General features: G+C 40.1%; 1 protein-coding gene and 1 non-coding gene across 2 annotated transcripts; both read left to right on the top strand.

Annotated features, from left to right (window-relative positions):
- The first annotated feature begins 2,461 nt into the window (after positions 1 to 2,461).
- On the top strand, positions 2,462 to 2,545 carry Trnal-cag (transfer RNA leucine (anticodon CAG)). The gene has a single exon. It is a non-coding gene; the product is annotated as a tRNA-Leu (tRNA).
- Positions 2,468 to 23,712, top strand: LOC133516686 (chymotrypsin-1-like). Its single transcript, XM_061849707.1, has 6 exons — positions 2,468 to 2,498; positions 3,909 to 4,092; positions 5,299 to 5,545; positions 6,297 to 6,443; positions 17,433 to 17,531; positions 22,949 to 23,712. Exons 1-6 carry the CDS (start codon positions 2,468 to 2,470, stop codon positions 23,078 to 23,080), a joined length of 840 nt encoding a protein of 279 aa, XP_061705691.1. The 3' UTR covers positions 23,081 to 23,712.
- The last annotated feature ends 187 nt before the right edge of the window (positions 23,713 to 23,899 follow it).

Here is a 23,899-nt window from a genome sequence, read left to right as displayed (position 1 = left end):
GGAGTCGGCTTTCGCCGAATGTTTTACACCACACTATTCGCATTTAGCCGATCGACTGTCTCCGCGGTTGGACACCTGCGTTTAGCAGTCTCATCCTCCTTGCGGCCGTAGAGACGCCCGATCGCCTGCGACTTGCTATCGCAACAGTTGTAAAGCGACGGTCGGCTCTCCCGTGCTCCGTCTTGCCGTCGAGACGTCAGACAGCACACGTACAGCCGTTGAGTCCGACGAACAGATGTAGGACAGCGGGTGATCGGCAATCGTAAATCTCATTTTTGGAGACTGGTTGTTAGTAACAACCTGAGCTATGTTCGGCCGTCGAAGACGCTGAACGGCTTCCGCCAGCTGTGACCGGTCCTTATCGTAGGTACTCGGCCGTGATCGGAGCCGTTCAACTCTTTCCGGCACCGTACGGCGGTATAAGGAGATTTATGAATGCGAACGTGTGCGGTAGGCTGCAAACAGCGTCGTACGAATGCGAACAGCTTTACGGCAAAACGCCGTTTTCCCGTCGAAAGACGTCGTTTCGCGTGGGCCGAGCCGATTTACGACTTATTCGCTCTTATTGCGTTGACATAAAGCTTTTTCCGTACGCGATTTGCCGAAACGGCGTCGACTAGTTTGGGGAGACCCTTAGACTTTGTTTGCCGCGATATCTATTGTCGAGTAGCAGTGCTGAGAGTTCCGCTACTCGATGCTAGATGTCGACTGCGAAAGTAATAAGCATTTTGGTACCAAAACTGATGTATGGAGTGAGCACTCTATTACCTCTTATTTCTCTATGTTTATGCAAAAGTAACCATTATTAGGCAAGCAGTCACATAGGGGTAGAAATATGCATAAATATTTAGCTCAATACAATATTGCATGCCAACATACATTTACATAGGTATTAACAATTTTGGTATGGAAGAGGAAGGTATATAAGCAGTAGAACTATGTGGGAAGGTTTATATAAAGTGTTTTTAACCGTCATCATGGTTTCGTTGTTGTTGGTTGTGTTTGGCATATTGCCGTTATTAGGTAAGGATATTTTTTATAAATTATCACACATATTTTAATTAAGGTAAGTTTATAAATATTGACTGGACACTGTAAGTTGAACAAACACGTTTCAAATTGGAAAGAAACAAGATGCGACATGCAGATTCTGCCAGGAGTCCGAGAATACTGCAATGCACATTCTCTGTTCCTGTGGACCGCTAATGTCAAAAAGAAATACCTACTTAGGGCGAAATACCCTATGAGGTACAGAGCATTACGGCCCAAAGAATCTGGAACTTCCTGGATTCAACGGACATTAGTAAGGGCGTCTTTGCAATTCATACAATAAAATGTTCACGGCCGCAGACATTTTCAATACAAGTAGAGTAACTTTCAATAAACAAATCCTTGAAATTCTAGCTGAGACAACTTAGTATCTTTGTGTAATTTGTTTCATTGCCATCTAGTCGCTAGAGTGCGTTAAGTGTAGCTTAGTAGTTTACTGTAGCATTACCTTACCTATATTATGTATAGTTCTTAACTTAGTGAGAGCGTTTTAGGAGGTATGGACCCGGGTATGTCCATAAACTACGTCCAAAAGAGAGGTATGGGCAATGTGAATGTCATCTCGCCTTGTGTGGTAGGGCACAGCACAGCAGATGTCATTCCAGATCTAGAGCAGAGCCCAACTGGGGAAGTACCTCCACCTTACAGAAAACCGCAGCCAAATAACACTTGACCCTACTCATAGTGTTGTGTTCCTGCCGGTGAGTAAGGTTGCCAGAGCTCAACGAGGGGGGTGGAGTTAGGGTCGGCAACGCGCATGCAGGTGTACATAGGCTACGGAGACTGCTTACCATCGGGCAGGCCGTATGCTTGTTTGCCACCGACGTAGTATAAATAAAAAAAAAAGGTAGGTGCACGTCTATTGCAATGTATAACTTATCAATTATACCATTATTGTACTTCCTTCTGTTGTTTCTCCAATAAATAAAATAAAAAATAAAAATAAAATTATGTTATGTTATTAAATTATGTTTATGGGTCAAACAAATGTATTGTTATAATGCAGAGTAAACTTAGCTTTGGGATTAGCTGTAGGGTTGCCATACGTCCCGTATATACGGGACTGTCACCGTTTTTGTCCCGTATTTCGATACCGCTGTAGAATATCTAGAGAAATGGTCACAATCGTCTCTGTGTAACCAGTTTTTTTTATGTAACTACACAAAGAGAACAGAACATAACAGCAAAGCTAATTATGTATTTGCACTTATGCTAAAATAGCTTAGTAAGTTACTAAGAGCTGAAATAAGTGCTAATTCTAATTAAGAAACGAAGATTAGATGTTCTATATTTCTCCCTGTATCAGTAGACATCATGACGTCATAACGTGACGCAACACACATTCCAGTGACTCAAACAGCCAATTATACAGTTGACGCAACTGATAGCAAATTTCGCCCTTGATAGACAAGTCAGGATGGCCGAGCGGTCTAAGGCGCTGCGTTCAGGTCGCAGTCCACTTCTGTGGGCGTGGGTTCGAATCCCACTTCTGACAAAGTTTTTGTTTATTTTACTTTTTTGAAAATAAAAGTTTATATGCATTGATTTAACTAATGTTTCATAAGAGTTACTTTTTTTACCTACACCAACCGGCACAATGGAATCAATAAAACTGTAGTAGTGAAAATCTTAGCGATATATTTTTTTCATGCTTTTAAATACATTTTGGAATTACTTATATAACGTTCGGCCAGCACTGTAACTACCCATGTATATATTTTTATGTTATTTATTTTCTTGCCCTTAATGTATACCTATATTTGGCCTAGCTACATATATTTTCTATTTATTTATTTTTTAAACAAAGAAAATATATATGTGTAAAAATAACACCTACCTAGAGTCAGACCAAGATATGTTGGCAGGGATTTTGACAGCCCAGCTAGTGCAAGTTCTATTTTAAACTTCTATGATATTATGACGTTTACTTAACACTTGCACAGGCTTGGCTATAAAAATCTTAACTTGGGCTATTAAACTTTAAAAAAATATCATTTATTTCAGGCTTCAAGCCCATAACACATAACGATACAATGGGATGCTATATACATTAAAATAAAAGTACAATTAAAATACAATAAAACTTAGCAACTTAAAATACAATTCAAATACAATAAAACTCAGCTTGGTTTGACTCTACCTATATATTTTTTCTATTTCTGATAATGTTTTAACAACAAAAAACATTAATACATACAGCTTTATTTCATAACGATGTAATTACTTAAGAGGCTGTCAATACCTAAAGCGCGCACACTGTCTATTTGTATCGGAGTAAATGAGATAGCACTGTCGCATGTTAGTGGGCCTGGGCAAGGGAATAATAAGAAAATTATTTAAATATGAAAAAGTGGATTATTAGTGTAATATTTTACTCGTTAGCGGTTTAGATATAAATGTTTTGAAATTGTGATTTTAATTGCAGACCCATAAGTCAAAACAATAAAGACATAGAACCGTTTAATTGTGATTTTAAGACCAATCTTTGCAATTATTTTCTATCGAGCCGATTTCGTTCAATCATGTATCGAGTACAACCACGGTCTTTGAAATATAATTAATATGAACATATATTTTTCTAACTTGACTAAAACAAATAGTCTTTCTTAAAAAACTGTTTAAGTCACACATCGACATCGACACATCAATTTCAAGGACATTGGGTATTGACAGCCTCTTAAATCATAAAAAGAGGTAAGTCGTTTCATGTACTTTCTGTTTCCTCATTACTGTTTCCAGAAACGAAACGCATACTTCTTTTTTAATTTTTAACATTTTTTACTCAACGCCCCAACGGTACAAGAAATACATGAGAATTAAAAAGGAAATTAAAAGTTGACTTATTGTTTTTCACCCAGTGTCGTCCGAGTTCTATTCATCAGAGAAGCAAGCTGACTGGGAGAGAATCGTAGGCGGTACTAAGGCCGCCAACGGCTCCTATCCCTACCAGGCTTCGCTGCGGGTCTACGGCGTGTGGCACTTCTGTGGAGCCTCCATTTTGACCCCTAGGGTCATTCTCACAGCGGCACATTGTGTGGAACGGTACAGTAATAATGCTATTAATTAATCTATTGCATGTCTAAAAAGCCCATTATCAATGTTGCAGATAATTGAAAATAAGGGATGGGGAAAATACGTATCCTAATTTTTTTTTATACTACGTCGGTGGCAAACAAGCATACGGCCTGCCTGATGTTAAGCAGTCTCCGTAGCCTATGTACACCTGCAACTCCAGAGGAGTTACATGCGCGTTGCCGACCCTAACTCCACCCCCCTCGCCCCTATTTCCTATTCGTCGTGCCCTATTTACTATAACTTCACCTCTAGCTCCCAGCGCGCACAAGTTTTTTGCAGAAATTGCGAAGCGTCTAGTTGATCTAACTTAGTGACCGAAGAGCTGGCGGCTTCCTCGCACAACGTATCAGCATTGCGATACAACGAGGAAATGCCCCCAGCATCCTTGGTACTATGCCTCAAGAGCCTATTTATATTAATAATCCGCTGTATATATCCATTGTGTAACCATATTGTTATTGTAAATATATTGTAAACTTCGAGCTTCGCCTTAACTAACATTGCCTTAATCTCATGCAACTAAGTGAAAAAAAAAATACAAAAATATTTTTCAACGGGTCCGGGTTAGGTACACTTGTTTTGAGCGTTAGTAGTTCGAGATATTTAGCATGTGACAGACAGGCGAACAGACCGAGGAGACCGAACAGGGTTTCTTTTTACACCTTGTTTGGTACGGAAACCTAAAACGAAGTATAAGTTCCATAAATCTTCGTCTTGTGTAATTTTTATGCTGATATAACGATGCCTTGTATTCGGATCGGCTAAAACTTTCCCGTCTCTCCTACTATCCTGACTGCAAACCCTACACTCCAGTCCTATCTACTGGGTGCTCCGGTGTCTCGGGCAGGCTGCGGGTGCCTACGTCGGGGTGGCAGGGGTTGTTGCGTAATGAGCCGGTGTGCGAGCGTACTTTGTTTGATTTCGCGTTTGAGGCTTAGCCGGTGTGATGTGACGCTGACATAATCCATCGACTCGCTGCCTCTTAGGTTGAATCAGCAGAGTCATGCGAGCTTACAGTGCTATTCTCCCCTTTGTAGTCTCCCCTTCCTAGTCCTTGCTGCAGGATCTGCTGGCTGGAGTTACCCCAAGTATCAGTATCAGTCTCGTGTAATTTTTTAGGTTTGACGCAATCTCCTCTCATACCCACTCTTTTCAATTCATTGCTCTTTTCAGCATGCGCCCTCAATACCTAAAAGTGGTCGTCGGCACGAACCAGCTCCTCGCCGGCGGGACGCCGTACGGAGTCCGCAAGATCGTCTACCACGAGAACTACGACAACTATGAGATCGTCAACGACATAGCTATCGTGTTCACGCAGGAGGATATTGAGTTTAGCAGCACAGTGGACGCAATAGAGCTCAATGATGAGCCGGTCGAGAAAGGGGAGGATCTGATCTTGACGGGTTGGGGGACGACTTCTGTAAGACACTGATTTAAACTTTCACGATTTACACACATGATTTACCCGTCGCATATACTTAAGCTTTAAAATTACTTCCGACGTTTCGAGGACGGTTGAGAAAACTCCCATGGTCTCGGAGAAAGACTGGCTAAAGTTGACTTCTGTACTTAAGTAATTTTGTTCTAAACCTTATACCTCAGTAAGGTTTTCTTGGATATTCGAAAGTGAATTGGCTATGCTATATCTGCTACGTCTGTCATTATTACAACCGCAAGGCTTCGACTAGGTAACATAATTTTAGGACAATCCCAAGGACCTCCAGTTCCAAAATTGATTAACATCGAAAAATCGATCGAAACGTTATCTGCCTCTCTGTCGTTCGAATATGGATGAACGATAGAAAGGCAGATTAGGGGTCCTTTTGCTATCATTAGGGGCAATTTTTACTCGTAAAACCTATGCCATCGTTTCTACTCGTACGAACATTGCGCCCCGCACGGCCTTTTGAAGTTCTTGATATGTACAAACTTCCATCAAAATTTACATCGGCTCATCTATGCAAATTTTGAAGTTTTAAAGAGGCTTTCATTTAGACGATGGTGTAATTTTTGGGCGAAGATGCACCCTGCCCACTTTGTCAGTAGAAAAAGGCGGTAAAAAAATTAAAATTTTAAATTTCGCCTTTTTCTACTGACACCGACTCTTGGGTATAGATTTTCCTGATTTTCTAGGTGAGGTGTACAATGATATATAACTACTTATTTTCCAGTACCCCGGCCGTCTCCCTAACGACCTGATGCAGTTGGAACTGAAAGCCATCACATATGAGGAGTGCAAGAAGGCCCACGAAAACATCAACGCGGTCTACGAAACTCAGATATGCGCGCTGACTAAGAGGGGAGAAGGGGCTTGTCATGTGAGTTCCGTCCTTTACAGTCTTTTACTCAACATGACATGAGCTTAAGAGGAATTCCTAGTTGCGATTTTTCCATACAAACGCTCTCGACTGATTCCTCCCTGGATTTTTAACCTAGAGCAGTGATTTTTTCAAATAAGATCAATGTCATCAATATCTGTGCCGCTATGTTTTGCTTTTTTGGATTATTTTATTTTGACGAAAGATACAGCGCCTCGAAAATCGCAAAAACGGCTAAATTGAATTGACTGTAAAAAAAGGCACAGTATACAAATATGACAAAAAATATCCAAAAAATCAAAACATAGCGGCATAGATTATTTCTTCCTCTTGCAATTTCCAAAATTTCATAATGATTAGTTGCGTTTTGGAGGAGGAAACAGTCGAGAGCGAAACCTCGATTTTTGAGTTTTTTGCGAGTGAATTTCGGTCCGAGCTGCAGTTGTCCTTATCGCACGAATTGGAGGCGGAGACAGTTTCTAAATATACGTACACAGAAGGAATAGTGATGGGCATAACATCCTTATTAGGGATTGCAGAACCGGTACTGTTTTAAAGAACCGGGATTTCTCGGTACTTTCGGAACTGGTCTAATTATTTCATTATTTTAAATAAAACGACAGCATTTTGCGATTTGACCACCTTTCGTATTATAATTTAATAATCACATTTTCTTTTATTACGTAGTAGGCAATTTTTTTTAGAAATATAGTATTTTACATTGCTCACACTTGTGCGTCACAAGTAAAAGATAACTACTTTGATGTTTGCCACTAGATAGCAAATTTAATGAAATTACATTGACGAGGGGATTTATATATAAGTATCGCAGTCGCATTGTATAATCCGCCGTATTACATTACGGCTAGCCGATATCAAAATAAGGGCCATTTTGAAATGCGGCGGTTCAACGATTAAGGTATGTTGGGTAAATACCGGATGCGGGTGAAGAACGTAGGACATTCATTTCCCCCTAATTTGGCTTTATTTTTTAATGTTGGCAACATTGTGTAAGACGCCATTTCATTGCGCCTCGACTGTCAGTGTCCCCGCGTCGCTCAGGGAGTCGGGCTTGTGCTATGTGCAATCACAGAGAGCGTAAATTTCGCGAATTCTTCCTTCTATCCGATCTTCGCTCTGTAATTTATTTTGCGTATTGTGATGAAACTGTGTTTGTTTTTGTAATTGTGTTAACAGACCTAGCACTGCTGTAGACCGATATCCGATCTTGACCCTTCCAGGTAAAGATCGGACCAGAAACAATCAGATCTTTACCTATTTAAAAAACAGCAGTGATTATCAAACTTTAAATTTTCTTCAATTTACCTACTGACCTTAATTATCACATTTATTGTTTTCTTGATCACACTTTCGGACCATTATTTTTATCCAGTACCACTACCAGCGCGACGGTTACTGACAATGTAATTTTTTAATTTCCGCAACCCAAAGGTTGCCTTTTAGCGATAAGACCGCATGTTGTTTACCTGTGCTTATGTGTATGTTTTCTTTTGTATTGTTTTCTTTTATTGAGGTGTGCAATAAAGAGTATTTATATTATATAGGGATGATGATACATGTTGAAAATAACAAAATCGAGTAAATTAGATAGCAAATGAGCAATTTTTCGCAATAAAGTACCTACAAATACGGATGCATATGTAGATGTGCACGCATACATACATTGCTAGTTTCGGATACAAAATAGAGATAGGGCTTCGAAATTAGTTTCCTTAAAATGCTTCAAGAGGGCTCTCTTTTCCTATATATTTACTTTACTCTTTACATACGATCCTTACATTTTATAAAAAAAAAAGATTGTATATAAACTATATAAAATATATATATATATATATATATATATATATACATAATTGCAAAATTAAACCAACAAAATCGCAATTTTAATTATTTTCCATACTTCAAGATGGGCTCTCAGTGACCTTGACCTTTTTAAAGAACTACTTAGTCTTTTTGATTTCTAAGTTTGATTCTTATTTTTTTGGCGACCTTCATTAAAAATGACTGGGCACGATTATTTTTTATTTTGAATTTTGTCCCTCCTACTTAAGTACTTAATATCTTCCAGTACATTCCATTCAATAAACAATACATTTACACTTTCCCTAAACCTGTACAGTTCATGAAATCTTAAATTGTCAAAACTACGCAACGTATCTATTATTTTAGTGGGTTTTTTTTTATTACTTCGGGTAAACCTTACAATAAGAGGTTTCTTAGCACATTGTTTACTTATCAAATTGCCTTATGACATAGGTATCAAAGTTTGAGAGCCACAATTTTACCAATTTTTGTATCCGGGTTAAGATCGGATACAAAAGGGTAGACACCGGACCTATTTCTTTGTGATACCTTATTCTCTTTCCATTAGAAGCAACTTTTTTTCACCATCCAATGATGCCTTGATCCCTTGATGGCAAAACACTCGTTACCCTAAAAAAAGTATGTCTCATCTTTACACAGGTACAAAATATAACAACGTTTTCATTCCTCGCATTCAAGCGCGCGCGCCGGCGACCCTGCCGAAGAAAGGACGCACCTCAAGGACACTTTTTCGAAAATGAGCCAATCAGGAGAGAGCTGGCGTCGCCCGTGCGACGCCATCTTTCTCTAGGCTAGTTGCGGAGTTAGTTGCTAGACCGCCGCGTTTAAGTCATGACCGTGTGTTTAAATGTCATAATTGATGTGAAGTGTAATCGGCTTATTAGTGAATAAACCTAAGTGCTCTATATTACATTGTGTTATTTGTTAACCTAGCGACAGATTTCCTTAACAACTTTCAGAAGTGCGATCTCAAGTAACCCGCGAGTGAATAAAACTAAACTGTCGCTATGGGTAAACACAAACACAAGGAGAGAGAGTCCAAAGAGAATCGGCTAAGGAGGAAGCTATTAGCCGAAGTAAATTCACGACGGTTGGCCGAGCGCCTCCAATGTTTGGAAGACATTGTATGTGGGAAATCGCTCGGGCCGCCAACGAGGCGCCCTCCGTGCACTGAAGACGGCGTCGTTACGCCGCCATTACCAGATATGCACCTAGCTCAGGATTCGACCACGCGGGCAACGGATGAACTGCGCGCGTGGGCCGTGGAGCCCCCTGCAGCGCTTAGCACGCAACGAGCGGCCATGCCGGCGACACCGGCGCCGATGAAGAGTACGCCTCATAGCACAGTGGGGGTAACGAATAGGCTTCCGCTATGTGAGGCCGCCTGCGCCGCCGCCGCCGCCAGGCCCCTCACGCGATCGTTCACTTCGTGTGCGAGTGCAAGTGCAAGTGCAGTAGGTATTATGCCGCAAGTTCCTACCGGCAGTGCCGCGGCGCCGCCACCGCCATCACCATCGGACTTTCCGTATGTACATTCAGAAACTAACAATAATAATATAAGATATGTAGGCCGTAATGATCCGATACCTGAATTTGACCCAAAATCGTCTCTCCTTACGATGGAAATATGGATTCGTAAGGTTGAAGGCCTTTCAAATATGTACGGGTGGGACGAAAAGACGCTTGTATTTAACTGTTCGTCGAAATTGAGAGGGTATGCTCGACGTTGGTATGATCAGTTACAAGACTTTAATTTGTCGTGGGCCGATTTTAAAGCTAAGTTACTCACAGCCTTTCCTTGTCATAAAAGTAAATTAAATATGATGCGTGACTTAGTTAATGTAACTAGATCTCCCGACGTCGATTACCTACAATTTTATTATGACAAATTAGCTTTAGGTAACGCGTGTGGTATCTCCACGGATTTAATCACAGAAGCTATAATAGGTACGATCGGTAGCGAGCTTGTCGAAATTGGTGCTATTTCCGCGGGATGCCGCGATCCTAACTCGTTGCTTAATTATCTCTCATCGTTACAACGAAACAATTCCGTTTCCAACTTTAGGCGTAACAGTGGCGGTGCTAATAATAGCCAACAAATGAAAATGACATGTAATACGTGTAAAAGACGCGGACATACTGCATCGCGTTGTACTTATAAGATTCGTGACAAAAATGATAAAGCACCTCCTGTGTGCTCGTTTTGTAACAAAAAGGGACATACGGATAACGTTTGTTTCATTAAATTGCGCAAATGTAGTTATTGTAACAAGACGGGCCATTTTAAGGATGAATGTTTGAAATTTAAGAGTCGCAACACGAACGGTGGTGTAACGACGACGCAAACGGTCCGCGTAATGCAAACTGCAAGCGACTCAGCTTCAAAATATTATATGACGGTTAAGGTGAATAACTCAGATGTTCCCGCTTTTATAGATTTTGGTAGTTCATGTGTTACTATTACGAATTCGCTTGCAAAGGAATTAGGTTTGACAACTCAACCTTTATGCAACGTCAACAGTGTTATTAAGGGTTGGGGTGGGGGGCGTTCTGCACCCCTCGCGGAAGCTCTAGTAACCATAACCGCGGACGAGGCTATGTGCGAAAATATTAAATCGTATATTGTGCCTGATAACACGCAGGATATAGGTATCATTGTTGGGCAATCCTTCACTGAGCGCCCTACGGTATATGTTATTAAGACGCCTACATCTCTGCGTATATTCAACGCTAATTATTTGACGGAATTACCTAGACTGTGTGATAATGTTGAACGCGTTACCCTGCATGCATCGGAGGAGTCAAAACTGTTACCCGGTGTAAATAAAATTACATTATCTTGTTCCGAGTTTGATGGGCCTATACTTGTACATGAGTCAATGCATCTTAAACCGCGATCTGAGTGTTTAATTCCTCAACACACTACTGAAATAGTTGATGGCCGAGTAGTGCTGAATGTTGTCAACTTAGGCTCCGAGTCGATTACAATACGGAACAATGAGTGTGTAGCGCGTGCAACTGTCGATAATTCTGATCTTAAGTACCAGGTTGGACAGGATTTAGATCCCAAGGTCAGGGCCGAACTTGAATGTTTGTTATCGGAGTTCTCTGACTGTTTTTCTGAGAGTGACCAGGCTATCGGGAAGTGTTCGGTAAAAATGAAATTAGAACTCACCGACACTAAACCGATTTATTACAGACCCTATAGAATGTCAATTGAAGATCGTAACCAAGTACACACTATAGTCAATGATCTCTTGCAAAAGGGGGTTGTCGAGCCGTCTAACTCTCCTTATGCTAGTCCTGTGATATTAGTGCCCAAGAAAACAGGCGAGAAGCGTATGTGCGTTGACTACCGGGCACTTAATAAGGTAACTAAAAAAGAACGATATCCACTTCCTCTCATACAAGACCAGCTAGATAGGTTGGCAAGGCAACGTGTGTTTTCATGCCTTGACGTTCTATCCGCTTATCACTGCATACAATTAGAAGACGAAAGCAAGCAGTTTACTGCGTTTATTACACCTGACGGCCATTTCCAATATACTCGTATGAGTTTTGGTCTCGTCAATGCCCCGGCAGTGTTTCAGCGAGCGATCGACGAGATACTAGGGCCGCTTAAATTCGAATGCGCCACTGCTTACCTTGACGACATACTCGTATACGCCGAGAATTACCCCACTGCATTAAATCGGTTGCGCCAAGTTTTAGAGAGATTGCGTGATGCTAACATGACGTTGCGTATTGACAAATGCTCATTTCTAGTCCCGCGGGTAGAATACTTAGGTCACGAGGTATGTAACGGCGAAGTCAGGCCTGCGGAACATAAAATAAAGGCCGTTCAAGACTTTCCCGTACCAGTAAACGTTCACCAATGTAGACAATTCATGGGCTTGGCTAACTATTTTAGGAAATATGTTTGCGGTTTTGCCACAATTGCTCGTCCTATTACGACTTTAACAAAGAAGGACCAGCCTTGGGTTTGGGGTGACGATCAACAACGCGCTTTTGATAAGATAAAAGCTGTACTCGTCAGCCGACCCGTCCTAGCGATATATAACCCGGAATATGACACACAAATACATACTGACGCTTCCAAGGTTGGCCTAGCAGGTATTTTACTTCAAAAACAGCCGGAAGGTACGTGGAAACCAGTCGCGTATGCCAGCAGACAAACTACTCCCGCCGAGCAAAAATATCATAGTTTCGAGCTTGAGACTATGGCCGTTGTTATGAGCTTACAGAAGTTTAAAGTTTACGTAAGTGGTATCAAGTTTGTTATCGTAACTGATTGTAATGCTTTGCGCTGGACTTGGGAAAAACGTGATTTAAATCCGCGTATTGCAAGATGGTGGTTAGAAGTTCAAGGATTTGATTTTACTGTTGAATACCGTGCCGGGACATCCATGAGTCACGTGGATGCACTGAGTCGTAATCCAGTCGGTACTATAATGCGTTGCGTGGAAAAGGATCTCATTGAATGCTTGCAACGGGAGGACGAGTCAGTGCGTTCTACGATTGAACAACTTAAGGATGAATTGGGTAACGGAAACAAAAAAGGACTGGCAGTTGATTATGTTGAGGTAGACGGTGTTCTTTTTCGAAAGGTAGACGGTACAAACAAGGTCGTTGTACCAAAGCAGTCACGTTGGTCACTAGTCCAGTCGTTCCATGATAACAATGGTCACGTAAATTTTAAGAAAACGTACGACGCCGTGAAGTCCAAATACTGGTTTAAGCAAATGCGTCGATTTATTCAAAAGTATGTCCGAGGGTGTATATCCTGCCAGTATGCAAAAAAGCCTACTGGTAGGCAGGTAGGTCTTCTCCACCCCATCGATAAAGTAGCGTTACCGTTCCATACAGTGCATGTCGACCACCTCGGTCCGTTTTGTAAAAGCCCATCGGGGAAGATGTACATTTTTGCACTTATTGATGCATTTACTAAGTTTATATGGATCGAGGCGGTACGTGATACCAGTTGCGCTAACGCTGTAAAAACCTTAGACCAATTTATTAAGACCTTTGGGTTACCTAGTCGGGTTATCAGCGATAGGGGTAAGGCTTTCGATTGCCACGAGTTCAAAAGGTATTGTGCTGAGCGACAGATAAAGCACGTCATGAACGCCGTAGCTAGTCCTAGGGCGAATGGGCAAATAGAGAGGTATAACCGCACTATATTGGATGCACTTGTGGCATACGTAGGTGACGACCAGAACAACTGGGAAAAGTACTTGCCTAAGGTCCAGTTAGGATTAAACTCTAATATAAATGATACCACAGGTAAATGTCCTTTAGAGCTCCTGTATGGGTTTCGACCACGTTTAACTGGCGACTTGCTCGTGCCAGTCAGAACAGACTCTTTAGACGAACTTCGTGAAGCGGCTGCTAGCAGGACCCGGAGGGTTGCTGAAAGGGCAAAGGCTTTGTATGACCAAAAGAGACGCATCGGAGCACCCTTCAGCGTTGGTCAACTGGTCCTAGCGCAACGCAAGGTTTTCAAAAAGGGGTTAAGGAGCGGTAAGCTTGTGCCACGCTACGACGGACCGTTTGTAGTCACCAAAGTACTTCCGAACGATCGCTACGTTGTGAAAGGAACCAACAGTACCGGTCGTAAGTATGACAATGTATTGGCCAGAGACAAACTTAAACCTTTCTTGTCTAATGCAGACACTGGTTCCGATTTAGATTGAGAACTGAATATACTTACGGAGAATTTTATTAATACATTGTGATTGATTAGATCATAATTGTAATTTATATATCTGTTCCTAGATTAAGAATTAGATTGTGTATACTCTTAATACCCTTATGGCAATAATAACAAATGTTATGATCTCGGTTCCCAGTTATGTTCCTGGATTAAAAACCTATCTAGTTATTCGTTAAAGTTATTACCTAGGTTTTATGGTAGGTAATTATGATGAATATGATCTCATTTATTAGTCAAACTTGAGCTCCTACATTAAGAAACTAGGACGCCATGTACTAAAGTCCCAGATTAAGAACTGGGTTGTGATATTAACAAGTGCCATGTTAAGAGATTGTACTATTGACTGATATGTTATGTCATTTAAAATCCTATATTGCTACTTACTATTAGAGGTAACTTAAAGTCAATGCGACTTATTTGAATAAACATTGTATTTGACAACTACCGGTTCTTCCCTTTTGTTTTTTTTGCTTTCTCCTCTTAGTGAGCAAACTATAACAGTGTCAAGAGGGGACCGCAGTGTAGGCCTTAAGAGGCGGACCATTGCATGTAATATTAGACTATCCTTAAGAGGCTAGTTGTTACTGGTAATACTGGTATCTGCAGTGTAGGCCTTAAGAGGCGGACCATTGCATGTAATATTAGACTATCCTTAAGAGGCTAGTTGTTACTGGTATCTGCAGTGTAGGCCTTAAGAGGCGGACCATTGCATGTAATATTAGACTATCCTTAAGAGGCTAGTTGTTACTGGTATCTGCAGTGTAGGCCTTAAGAGGCGGACCATTGCATGTAATATTAGACTATCCTTAAGAGGCTAGTTGTTACTGGTATCTGCAGTGTAGGCCTTAAGAGGCGGACCATTGCATGTAATATTAGACTATCCTTAAGAGGCTAGTTGTTACTGGTATCTGCAGTGTAGGCCTTAAGAGGCGGACCATTGCATGTAATATTAGACTATCCTTAAGAGGCTAGTTGTTACTGGTATCTGCAGTGTAGGCCTTAAGAGGCGGACCATTGCATGTAATATTAGACTATCCTTAAGAGGCTAGTTGTTACTGGTATCTGCAGTGTAGGCCTTAAGAGGCGGACCATTGCATGTAATATTAGACTATCCTTAAGAGGCTAGTTGTTACTGGTATCTGCAGTGTAGGCCTTAAGAGGCGGACCATTGCATGTAATATTAGACTATCCTTAAGAGGCTAGTTGTTACTGGTATCCGCAGTGTAGGCCTTAAGAGGCGGACCATTGCATGTAATATTAGACTATCCTTAAGAGGCTAGTTGTTACTGGTATCCGCAGTGTAGGCCTTAAGAGGCGGACCATTGCATGTAATATTAGACTATCCTTAAGAGGCTAGTTGTTACTGGTATCCGCAGTGTAGGCCTTAAGAGGCGGACCATTGCATGTAATATTAGACTATCCTTAAGAGGCTAGTTGTTACTGGTATCCGCAGTGTAGGCCTTAAGAGGCGGGCCATTGCATGTAATATTAGACTATCCTTAAGAGGCTAGTTGTTACTGGTATCTGCAGTGTAGGCCTTAAGAGGCGGACCATTGCATGTAATATTAGACTATCCTTAAGAGGCTAGTTGTTACTGGTATCTGCAGTGTAGGCCTTAAGAGGCGGACCATTGCATGTAATATTAGACTATCCTTAAGAGGCTAGTTGTTACTGGTATCTGCAGTGCAGGCCTTAAGAGGCGGACCATTGCATGTGATATTATACTGTCCTTAAGAGGCCAGTTTGTTACTGGTATCCGCAGTGTAGGCCTTAAGAGGCGGACCATTGCAAAAGAATCAACTGTTCGGGACGCCCAGTCATCAGGAAGGGCCGACTATAACAACGTTTTCATTCCTCGCATTCAAGCGCGCGCGCCGGCGACCCTGCCGAAGAAAGGACGCACCTCAAGGACACTTTTCGAAAATGAGCCAATCAGGAGAGAGCTGGCGTCGCCCGTGCGACGCCATCTTTCTCTAGGCTAGTTGCGGAGTTAGTTGCTAGACCGCCGCGTTTAAGTCATGACCGTGTGTTTAAATGTCATAATTGATGTGAAGTGTAATCGGCTTATTAGTGAATAAACCTAAGTGCTCTATATTACATTGTGTTATTTGTTAACCTAGCGACAGATTTCCTTAACAAAAACTAAAACCGTTCTATATTGAAGATTACCAAAATTCAGGCCGAATCTACGGTTATTATTTAACGATTCGCTACGCAAGAATCTGTCACGTGTTGAGATCTCGAAAAAACATTTTTTCACGAGTTCTCTCAATTGGTCCCAAAATTGCCCGGCATTATCCCAACATACTTTACCCAGATTGTCATTACGATACGTTCTTCAATAAGGCGGCCCAAGTTTAGCCCCATCGTACCTACTACAAGTTAAATAGATTGTAGTTTAAACATAGGTATATTTATACCTACTTACAAAATTTCACAACACACCATGATCACTCCCAACTTACTGATACGGATAGGTACAGTCAAGTGTAAAAATATGGGTGTACACATCTTACTCAAAAATATGTCCCATAGCATCTTATTCCAGTGTAATAAGAGCGTAGTACCATATTTATGAGACGATTCTTTCGATACATATTTTTGCACTTGACTGTACGACGACAACCGAAGCTGAGACATCATTCTTTTTTGCAGTTTTTACCTATATGGTAATTAATATCAATAAATCAATCAATCATTTATTATTTCGTCATCATAGGTGTAAAATACATTTAGTACAGGTGATAGGGTGTTTGGTATTAGGGTGTAATAGATACAGTATAATATAAAAATGAAAAACAATATTACGTGGTAACAACAAAAACAACTTGCGTCGGGCAGCGCAGAATAAATTCCGTCTGGCTCGCGGGCGATGTCGACGGAACGGCGCGCAATGAGCGAGCGCACGAGTCTCGCGTCTGTGTGCGCGCACTCACACTTAGATAGCTCCGGCTCCCGCCCACCGCAGCGCGACAGAAACATAGCTTCAAAAATTCGAGATTTGAAAAGTTGCTCAGCTAGGAATTGCTCTTAACTTTAACGCATTCACGATCTCGGACACAGCGCCATTTTCGAAACTCAGTGATGTGTAGCATACAAGATGTTTTCGCATTTATAAACGGACTGCCACATCGCATTTTCTTCAAAAGTTGTGCCACATATTGACAGCTTAGCTTGCTGGATACATTTAATTTTTTTTATACCACGTCGGTGGCAAACTAGCTTACGGCCCGCCTGATGGTAAGTAGTCACCGTAGCCTATGGACGCCTGCAACTCCAGAGGTGTTACATGCGCGTTGCCGACCCTTTAAAAACATGTACACTCCTTTTTTGAAGATGTGGTGCCATATCATGTCTATAGACGGACTGTCCGTGAACGTGTTAATGTTGTTGTTTCTACTAATGTCAGGAGTACGAATTGTTATTTTCAGGGAGACTCTGGCGGGCCCCTAGTCCGCGAGGGCCGGCAGATCGGCGTCGTGTCGTGGGGCATTCCCTGCGCAAGAGGCAAGCCGGATGTCTACACTAAAGTAAGTCGGAATAAGTATTAGTAACTTATCATATTGAGCCAAAAATCGCATTCTGGTGCGCATGGGTCCCATCCGATATAGTAAAGAAAGACATTTAGAATGACATCATTTATAACTTTCGTGACTCGTCGCAGGTACTTAAATGTATTTAAATATGTTTTCACTGCAATTGGCGTGTTGCTCTATCTGCTGCTATTGATTGACTATGCTGAATGTTATAACCCTTTACCGCATGTAATAAAAAATATTTGTTGAAATTTGAACTTAAATAATTGTCAATAAAGTTGAATATCATATCCCCCATATATGGCTCCGTATGCGGTAAAGGGTCCCTTATTATTAATTTTTAATTTTTTATGCTCCGAAAGTAGGTCGTTGTTGTTCTAAAAAAATGCAAAATATGGATACGTTTCTGCTCTAGAACACAGAGTTTTTTTTTTTACAATAAGGAACAAACATTTTGGTTTTAAATGGATTTGTTGTACATCCATTCTGATAATTAACTCCCCATTCCATAAATAAAGATATTTTTACCTCAATTGTTAATTGAAAGTACGCTCAGGAATACTACTTAATACTTAGCCGTATTTTTTAAAATGCACATGTATTCTACATTCCTCGTATTCGAAATGAAAAATAGAGGGCTTTACTCGAGTGAAAGGCATCCATTTCTTACTGCGTTTGAGCACCAAACTACCTCGGCAGAAATGTGCGCCTTTCATCCCCTGGGGCCTTATTCGACATGCACAACTGTCAAATTTCGCGTCCACATCAAATCAACACTTGATTCTATCGCATGTTGATTGTATCAAGTGTTGATTCTATCAACTGTGGATATTATCATTTGGAACAATCAAAACTCATTCATAGAAAAAATAATCAAACTAAAATCAACTTTGTTTATTACTACTATACAGTTTGTAATGGCTCTGAACTCGAAGTGGATCGGTTTGATTTGATTGTCACCTGACTGTGGATTGCTAATGTCAAATTTTGACAAGTGTTGATTTTATTGCTAGACTTTTTTGTCCATGGGCTTGGGCACCATCTTGGATTTTTTGACGTACGACAGGGAATACCCTTCCTTTCATACAATATATGGCATAGAGTAAGGCGTCTTTTTTTTTTAAACATAACTTTACAAAAATCAGCGACATCTTGTATCCGATAGGATAAGTAATGCGCTATGAATAATGCGGCGGCGAGTAGTGAAACTATACCTGACAATGTCAATCAATTAAAAAGTGACCACACAGTTGATGGTCGATAAAGGCGATTATTAATTGAATTTTAACGACAATAAAGCACTATTGACATGCGATCTTTTTGTTGAACCCACACCTACACGTCGAATAATGCTCGCTCCACATATTCTCCTAGAAACGCTCAAAATTCTAAAAAATTTCAAGCAATTTACTCCGCACCCAGTTGCTTCTAAACCACGTTCACGATCCAAGTTGTAAGTATACCTTAACACATCTTTCAGGCATATGATTTAAAGTCCGTTTTTTAAAAATTACGAGATGGTTCATGAATCCTTTATTATTTTTCCAAAAATTACGCTATTACATTATTTATAAAAAAGATATAATATAACTGTTAGTAACTCGGTCACTTGGTCTATCACCAACTATTTGAATGCTCTTTGTATGTATACGCAACCCCATTGTACAGTCGCCATCACCATTAAGACCTACTATATGGTCTATATTACACGTTTGGCGGGTAGTGAAATTTGTTTAGGTATCCTCCTTGTGACTAGTTAGAACAGTTTGACGGGATGACGAATAGGAACAGATTAGCAGTTTGACCAATAGCTACAAAATTACGATGTGTCCTAATAGAACTAAATCTACTTGTGACGGGTTGAAACAAATAATACAGCTTTTGGCGGTGTGACCGGTTAGAACAAAATTTTGGTGTGATGAGTTGATGCCTAAATCGACCTAAGTACTTATTGTTTATATAAACCTACAAAAAGACGATTCCTATGTACAGGAGATTAAATACATATTATGTTATTCAACTACGAATTAAAAAATATAGTTGTTTAGACTATTATGTTTAGACATTTTTTTAACGTTTTTCTTTAATAAAATAAAACATTAAAGTTTTCTGTGACTATATTTCATTTTCTTGAGTGTAGATTATTAGTTTCAGTTTCCAGGAACTACACCTCTTCAAAAACTTTGCTGGTGGTTCGACATCTGTAAGTTTATATATAAAATATCATAAAAACACTTAAGATAAAAACTTATAAATAAATTCTGGTCGGTCGGTGGTGTGTCCAGAAGGCTGCTGCCCCTCTGGATAACAATGCTGATCCGCCGATTGAAATATAGGCCAGGCCTCTGGTCACCAGAAACCTTTAAAAGGCGTTTTGACATTTCCTCATAGACCCACGCTAGGACCCCAGGGTTTCAACTTCAACCCCAAGCGCCACAAATATGTAGCTAAGGTTTTAAATTCTAGACTATGAACATGAAATATTGTTCGCTAGTTAGGGAATTAGAAAAAAATAGTAATAGGAGACGGCCGTGGTCGTGGTAGGTAGGTACATCATGCGTGGGCCAGGCAAGCCCTGAAATTATGCACCAATTTTACTATAACTTTGTTCACCTATTGACTGTTTCCAAGATAATCGTTTTTAATATGTAGTCCGTATAATCGGGCAGTATAATTTGCCTCATATTTTTAACACTAAATAATTATCGGTACATATATATGTACCTATTTTGCAATATTTTCTTGTTTGCATCATTTAGTTACTTGTTTACTCCGATTGACGTGTTTATCATTTTCGTTACTATGACAGCGCAATACTTTAAATATTGTAACGTGAAGGTTGAGTCCGCTGCCAAAATAACTCACACTAATTTAAGACCCACCTTACAGTTTACATAGCGGCATTGTCCTACGATGCTTTAAATGAATACGGTAAACATTTAAATACTACTACTAGGCGTTTATTGCGCGTACTCAGTCGAAAAAGTTTCAAACCGATTTTGACGAAGAGTGCATGCGTATTGCATATTCGAGCGATAGAGAGGCAAATAAAGACAGGATATAGTTGCCTTTTCTCAATACAAATTTGAATACTCAAGCCGTAGCCATTTTGGTGGTTATACTGCTTTGTATATGAGCGTAAAAATGTGTATGTGTGGATTTTTAGGGATGTGGACGGGTCGATTTTGATCATATTATATATCGATAAGTGCTACACAGCGAAACTTCGATATCTTCACAAGAAATAAACATCACAGATGGATAATAAATATTTTATAATATAATAAGATAACTAATTTCTTGCAGAAAACATGTTTTAGTAGTTATTTATGTATCGTAATTAAAATATCCTGGTCCTTATTTTACTTTTTAGCTTCTCTATGTGCAATCGGTATGTCAGGCTTCTGTCCAGTGTAACACCGAGATACTTTGGGGAATAGTTATGTTGTAAGGCTGTACCCCGGAATCTAACTCTTGAGGGTCTTATGTGCCAGCTTATTGGACAGGTGGAAACAGCAAACTTCGGTCTTAGAAGGATTTGGGCACAGGCGCCAACGGGTGAAAAAGTCGGCGGCAGAGGTCATATAGATATAGCTACATGATAAAAGAAATAGAATCCTCCATTATGCGTGGTCGGACGCCTGTTTTTCTGCCAATGCCTATTCATAAATCTGTTAAGACCTTTTTTCTTGATAACACCTAAAATAATAAGTTTATAATTAATCTCAATGTCTCCAGTTTGCTGTTTATTCAAACAGAAAAATCCAAATTTCTCAGTCATTATACGACCGCTGTCTTATATTATACGCCATTAAAAATTCAACATTAATAACAATTAATTAGGCATATCGTCCAATTTATAGTATGGCACAGGTATTAGTTCTTACAAAGTTGACCTTAATTTACAAATTTATAAGGAGTTGATGTAAAAGTGAATTGGAAGAAGTTGATAAGCAGACGCAACCAGCTAGTCGCCGAAGCTCCGCTTCCCTCGGATGAGCCAATTAAGCCTGCACCTAACAGGCTCTGGCTCATAGGGGGCTTTGAGCTTGCTGTTGCGTCAATTTTCATATTAACAAAAAAAGCTAGTCTAACAACACAATTAATGATTATTTTGCCGCATTTTTCACTATCTCTCCCTGTCTCACTGCCATCTGACCTTCTAACCCAGAGGGGAAAATATACCTTATTGGGCCTACTTCTTCCTCGTGATATTATATTTAACCGAAAAGTAATTGGTAAAAGTTAAATGATATTTTGCACACAAGTTACAAGATGTTCATTGTTAAGAGCCGGGGTTAGGACCCACGACCATTGGTTTTAAAATCAAACTTTATATATAATTTGTATTTTTATAATAAATCAGTTTTCTTTTTGACATTTATTAATTGTCAAGATTTTTTTAAATCCTGGACAATTGTCACATGTACGTTTTTATGATAGATCTACATCGACGCAACTGCATGTCATTGTCATGGTTCTTGCGGTTTATTTTTATAACGCCAAGATCGGAATTTGGCAGCTAACTCCATCTTGCGTCGAGTAGAAGAATCAAAATCGTACAGAAAAAACTACTCTCTGCCTTAGGATTCCCTTTCAAATGTCATAAATCCAAACATGGCAGCCATACCCATCGACAAAAAAGTCTACCGTTGATCTAATTTCATTTGACAGTTAACTAATACGTATTCGACACGCTTATATTTGACAACTAGAATCCTGACTAGAGCTGGGACTGCGTACCAAAAGTACGTCTCTGTTACTCGTACCAAAAGTACGTCTAAAATACCACTTTTACGAGTATGACCCCCAATAGGCAGTTTACGTATTTGCCGGTCTTAGGCGTCTTACAAATAAGGATTATTTATGCAAATATCGACTTATTATATTGGTAGGGGTCGGAAATATTATGACGTTTTGAGTGAAGGCTATGAATCCATTGACATATTTTTATTATATATTATTACACTATTTTTAGATACAACAGACGCCCAGACGACCGTCTGTTAACAATATTTTGTTTTGCTTAAAGTAACGGTAAGAATGGAGGTACGAGGTGATGAAAGTTTCATATTTGTTTTATTTCAGAAATCAAAGTTCGTACTTTTAAATACTCGACAAGCTAAAAGTAGTCTATTACAAAAAACCTGTTCCAAAAACTATTCCGGTACAACGCCCCGCCTCTAGTGTGGATATTGTTCACTGACAGGTGTTGATGATAGCAATTCGACAAGTCACAATATTTCCCACATCAAATGGAAATCAACACGAAACGTCACTTTTAGCATGTCGAATAAGGGCCCAGTCTACTACTCGCATCACACACACACCGACTTTTAAGCTAAAATTTAAACATACATTCCGTTTACCAATTAGCTAAATATTCAACACTGGTATACTTTGAATTCCAGGTGGAAGCTTTCATGGGTTGGATAGAAAAGACCCTCGGAGACGATGATGAGGACCACTGGAGATACATCAACAAGAAAATGGAGGAGGCTGGAAGAAGGAAGACCAACAGACACCGGAACACCCGCTTTTAACCGACAACTCAAAACCGATCCGTTCAAAGGCGTTGGGAGATGACTACGAAGACCACTGGAGATACATCAACAAGATGGAAGAGACTGGAAGGAGGAAGATTAACAGACACCGGAACGTCGATTTTAACCGAAAATCAAGGCTCCGTAACGGTTAAATTTCCAAACCAATATTTACTTGGCGCAAATCCTTTTAATTTCGGTTACGCTCGAAAACCCTTTACTTTTAAACCGGTTTTCATGAGAACAGTTCTTAACAAATTAACCGGTTTAGTAATAAAAACAGTTGAGTCGCTCGTCAATTAAACCGGTTTTTCAGGTTAAAATAAAGTTCATTCGCGTTCGCGTTCATATAAAAGTTCAAAGGAAAACCGAAATAAACCGGTATTTACCGGTATTTTAAAAATATCGGTTCCGAGCCATGCCGACAATCCTGAAAGTCCGATCAACCTAAAGGTTCCAAATCTGTACCAATTGAACAACAATTTAACTGATCTGATGATAGGTTTGCAATCCGGATCTGAAATGTATGAAATTATCCGGATTTGGATCCGGATCCGCGGATCTTCCCATACATTTCAGATCCGTCGTACAAACCTTAACCGTAGCCCATCAGGCTGATACTGAAGCTAGATATAATTTTCTCTCCCACATACAGCGAGCTGCAAAATTTCTTGGACACATTATGAATGAATTACCTACTTCATAAAGTGCCTATGCATTATTGCAGCTTGGTGTACCTATCTTATGGCTCCTCTACACGATGGCCAATCCAAGGGACGCATTTATGCGTTAGAGGGAGCAAGTGATATTGCTATCTCA

Source organism: Cydia pomonella, chromosome 3, assembly GCF_033807575.1.
Source record: "Cydia pomonella isolate Wapato2018A chromosome 3, ilCydPomo1, whole genome shotgun sequence".
In the NCBI taxonomy this organism is placed as follows: Eukaryota; Metazoa; Arthropoda; class Insecta; order Lepidoptera; family Tortricidae; genus Cydia; species Cydia pomonella.
The sequence above is the reverse complement of the archived record's forward strand: the minus strand, read 5'-3'. Positions and strand labels throughout refer to the sequence as shown.

Coding starts and splice junctions, on each gene's coding strand:
- LOC133516686 (XM_061849707.1), top strand. CDS start 2,468: ATGGCCGAGCGGTCTAAGGCGCTGCGTTCAG. Junction 5,546..6,296: donor CGGGTTGGGGGACGACTTCT/GTAAGACACTGA, acceptor CTTATTTTCCAG/TACCCCGGCCGTCTCCCTAA. Junction 6,444..17,432: donor GGGGAGAAGGGGCTTGTCAT/GTGAGTTCCGTC, acceptor TGTTATTTTCAG/GGAGACTCTGGCGGGCCCCT.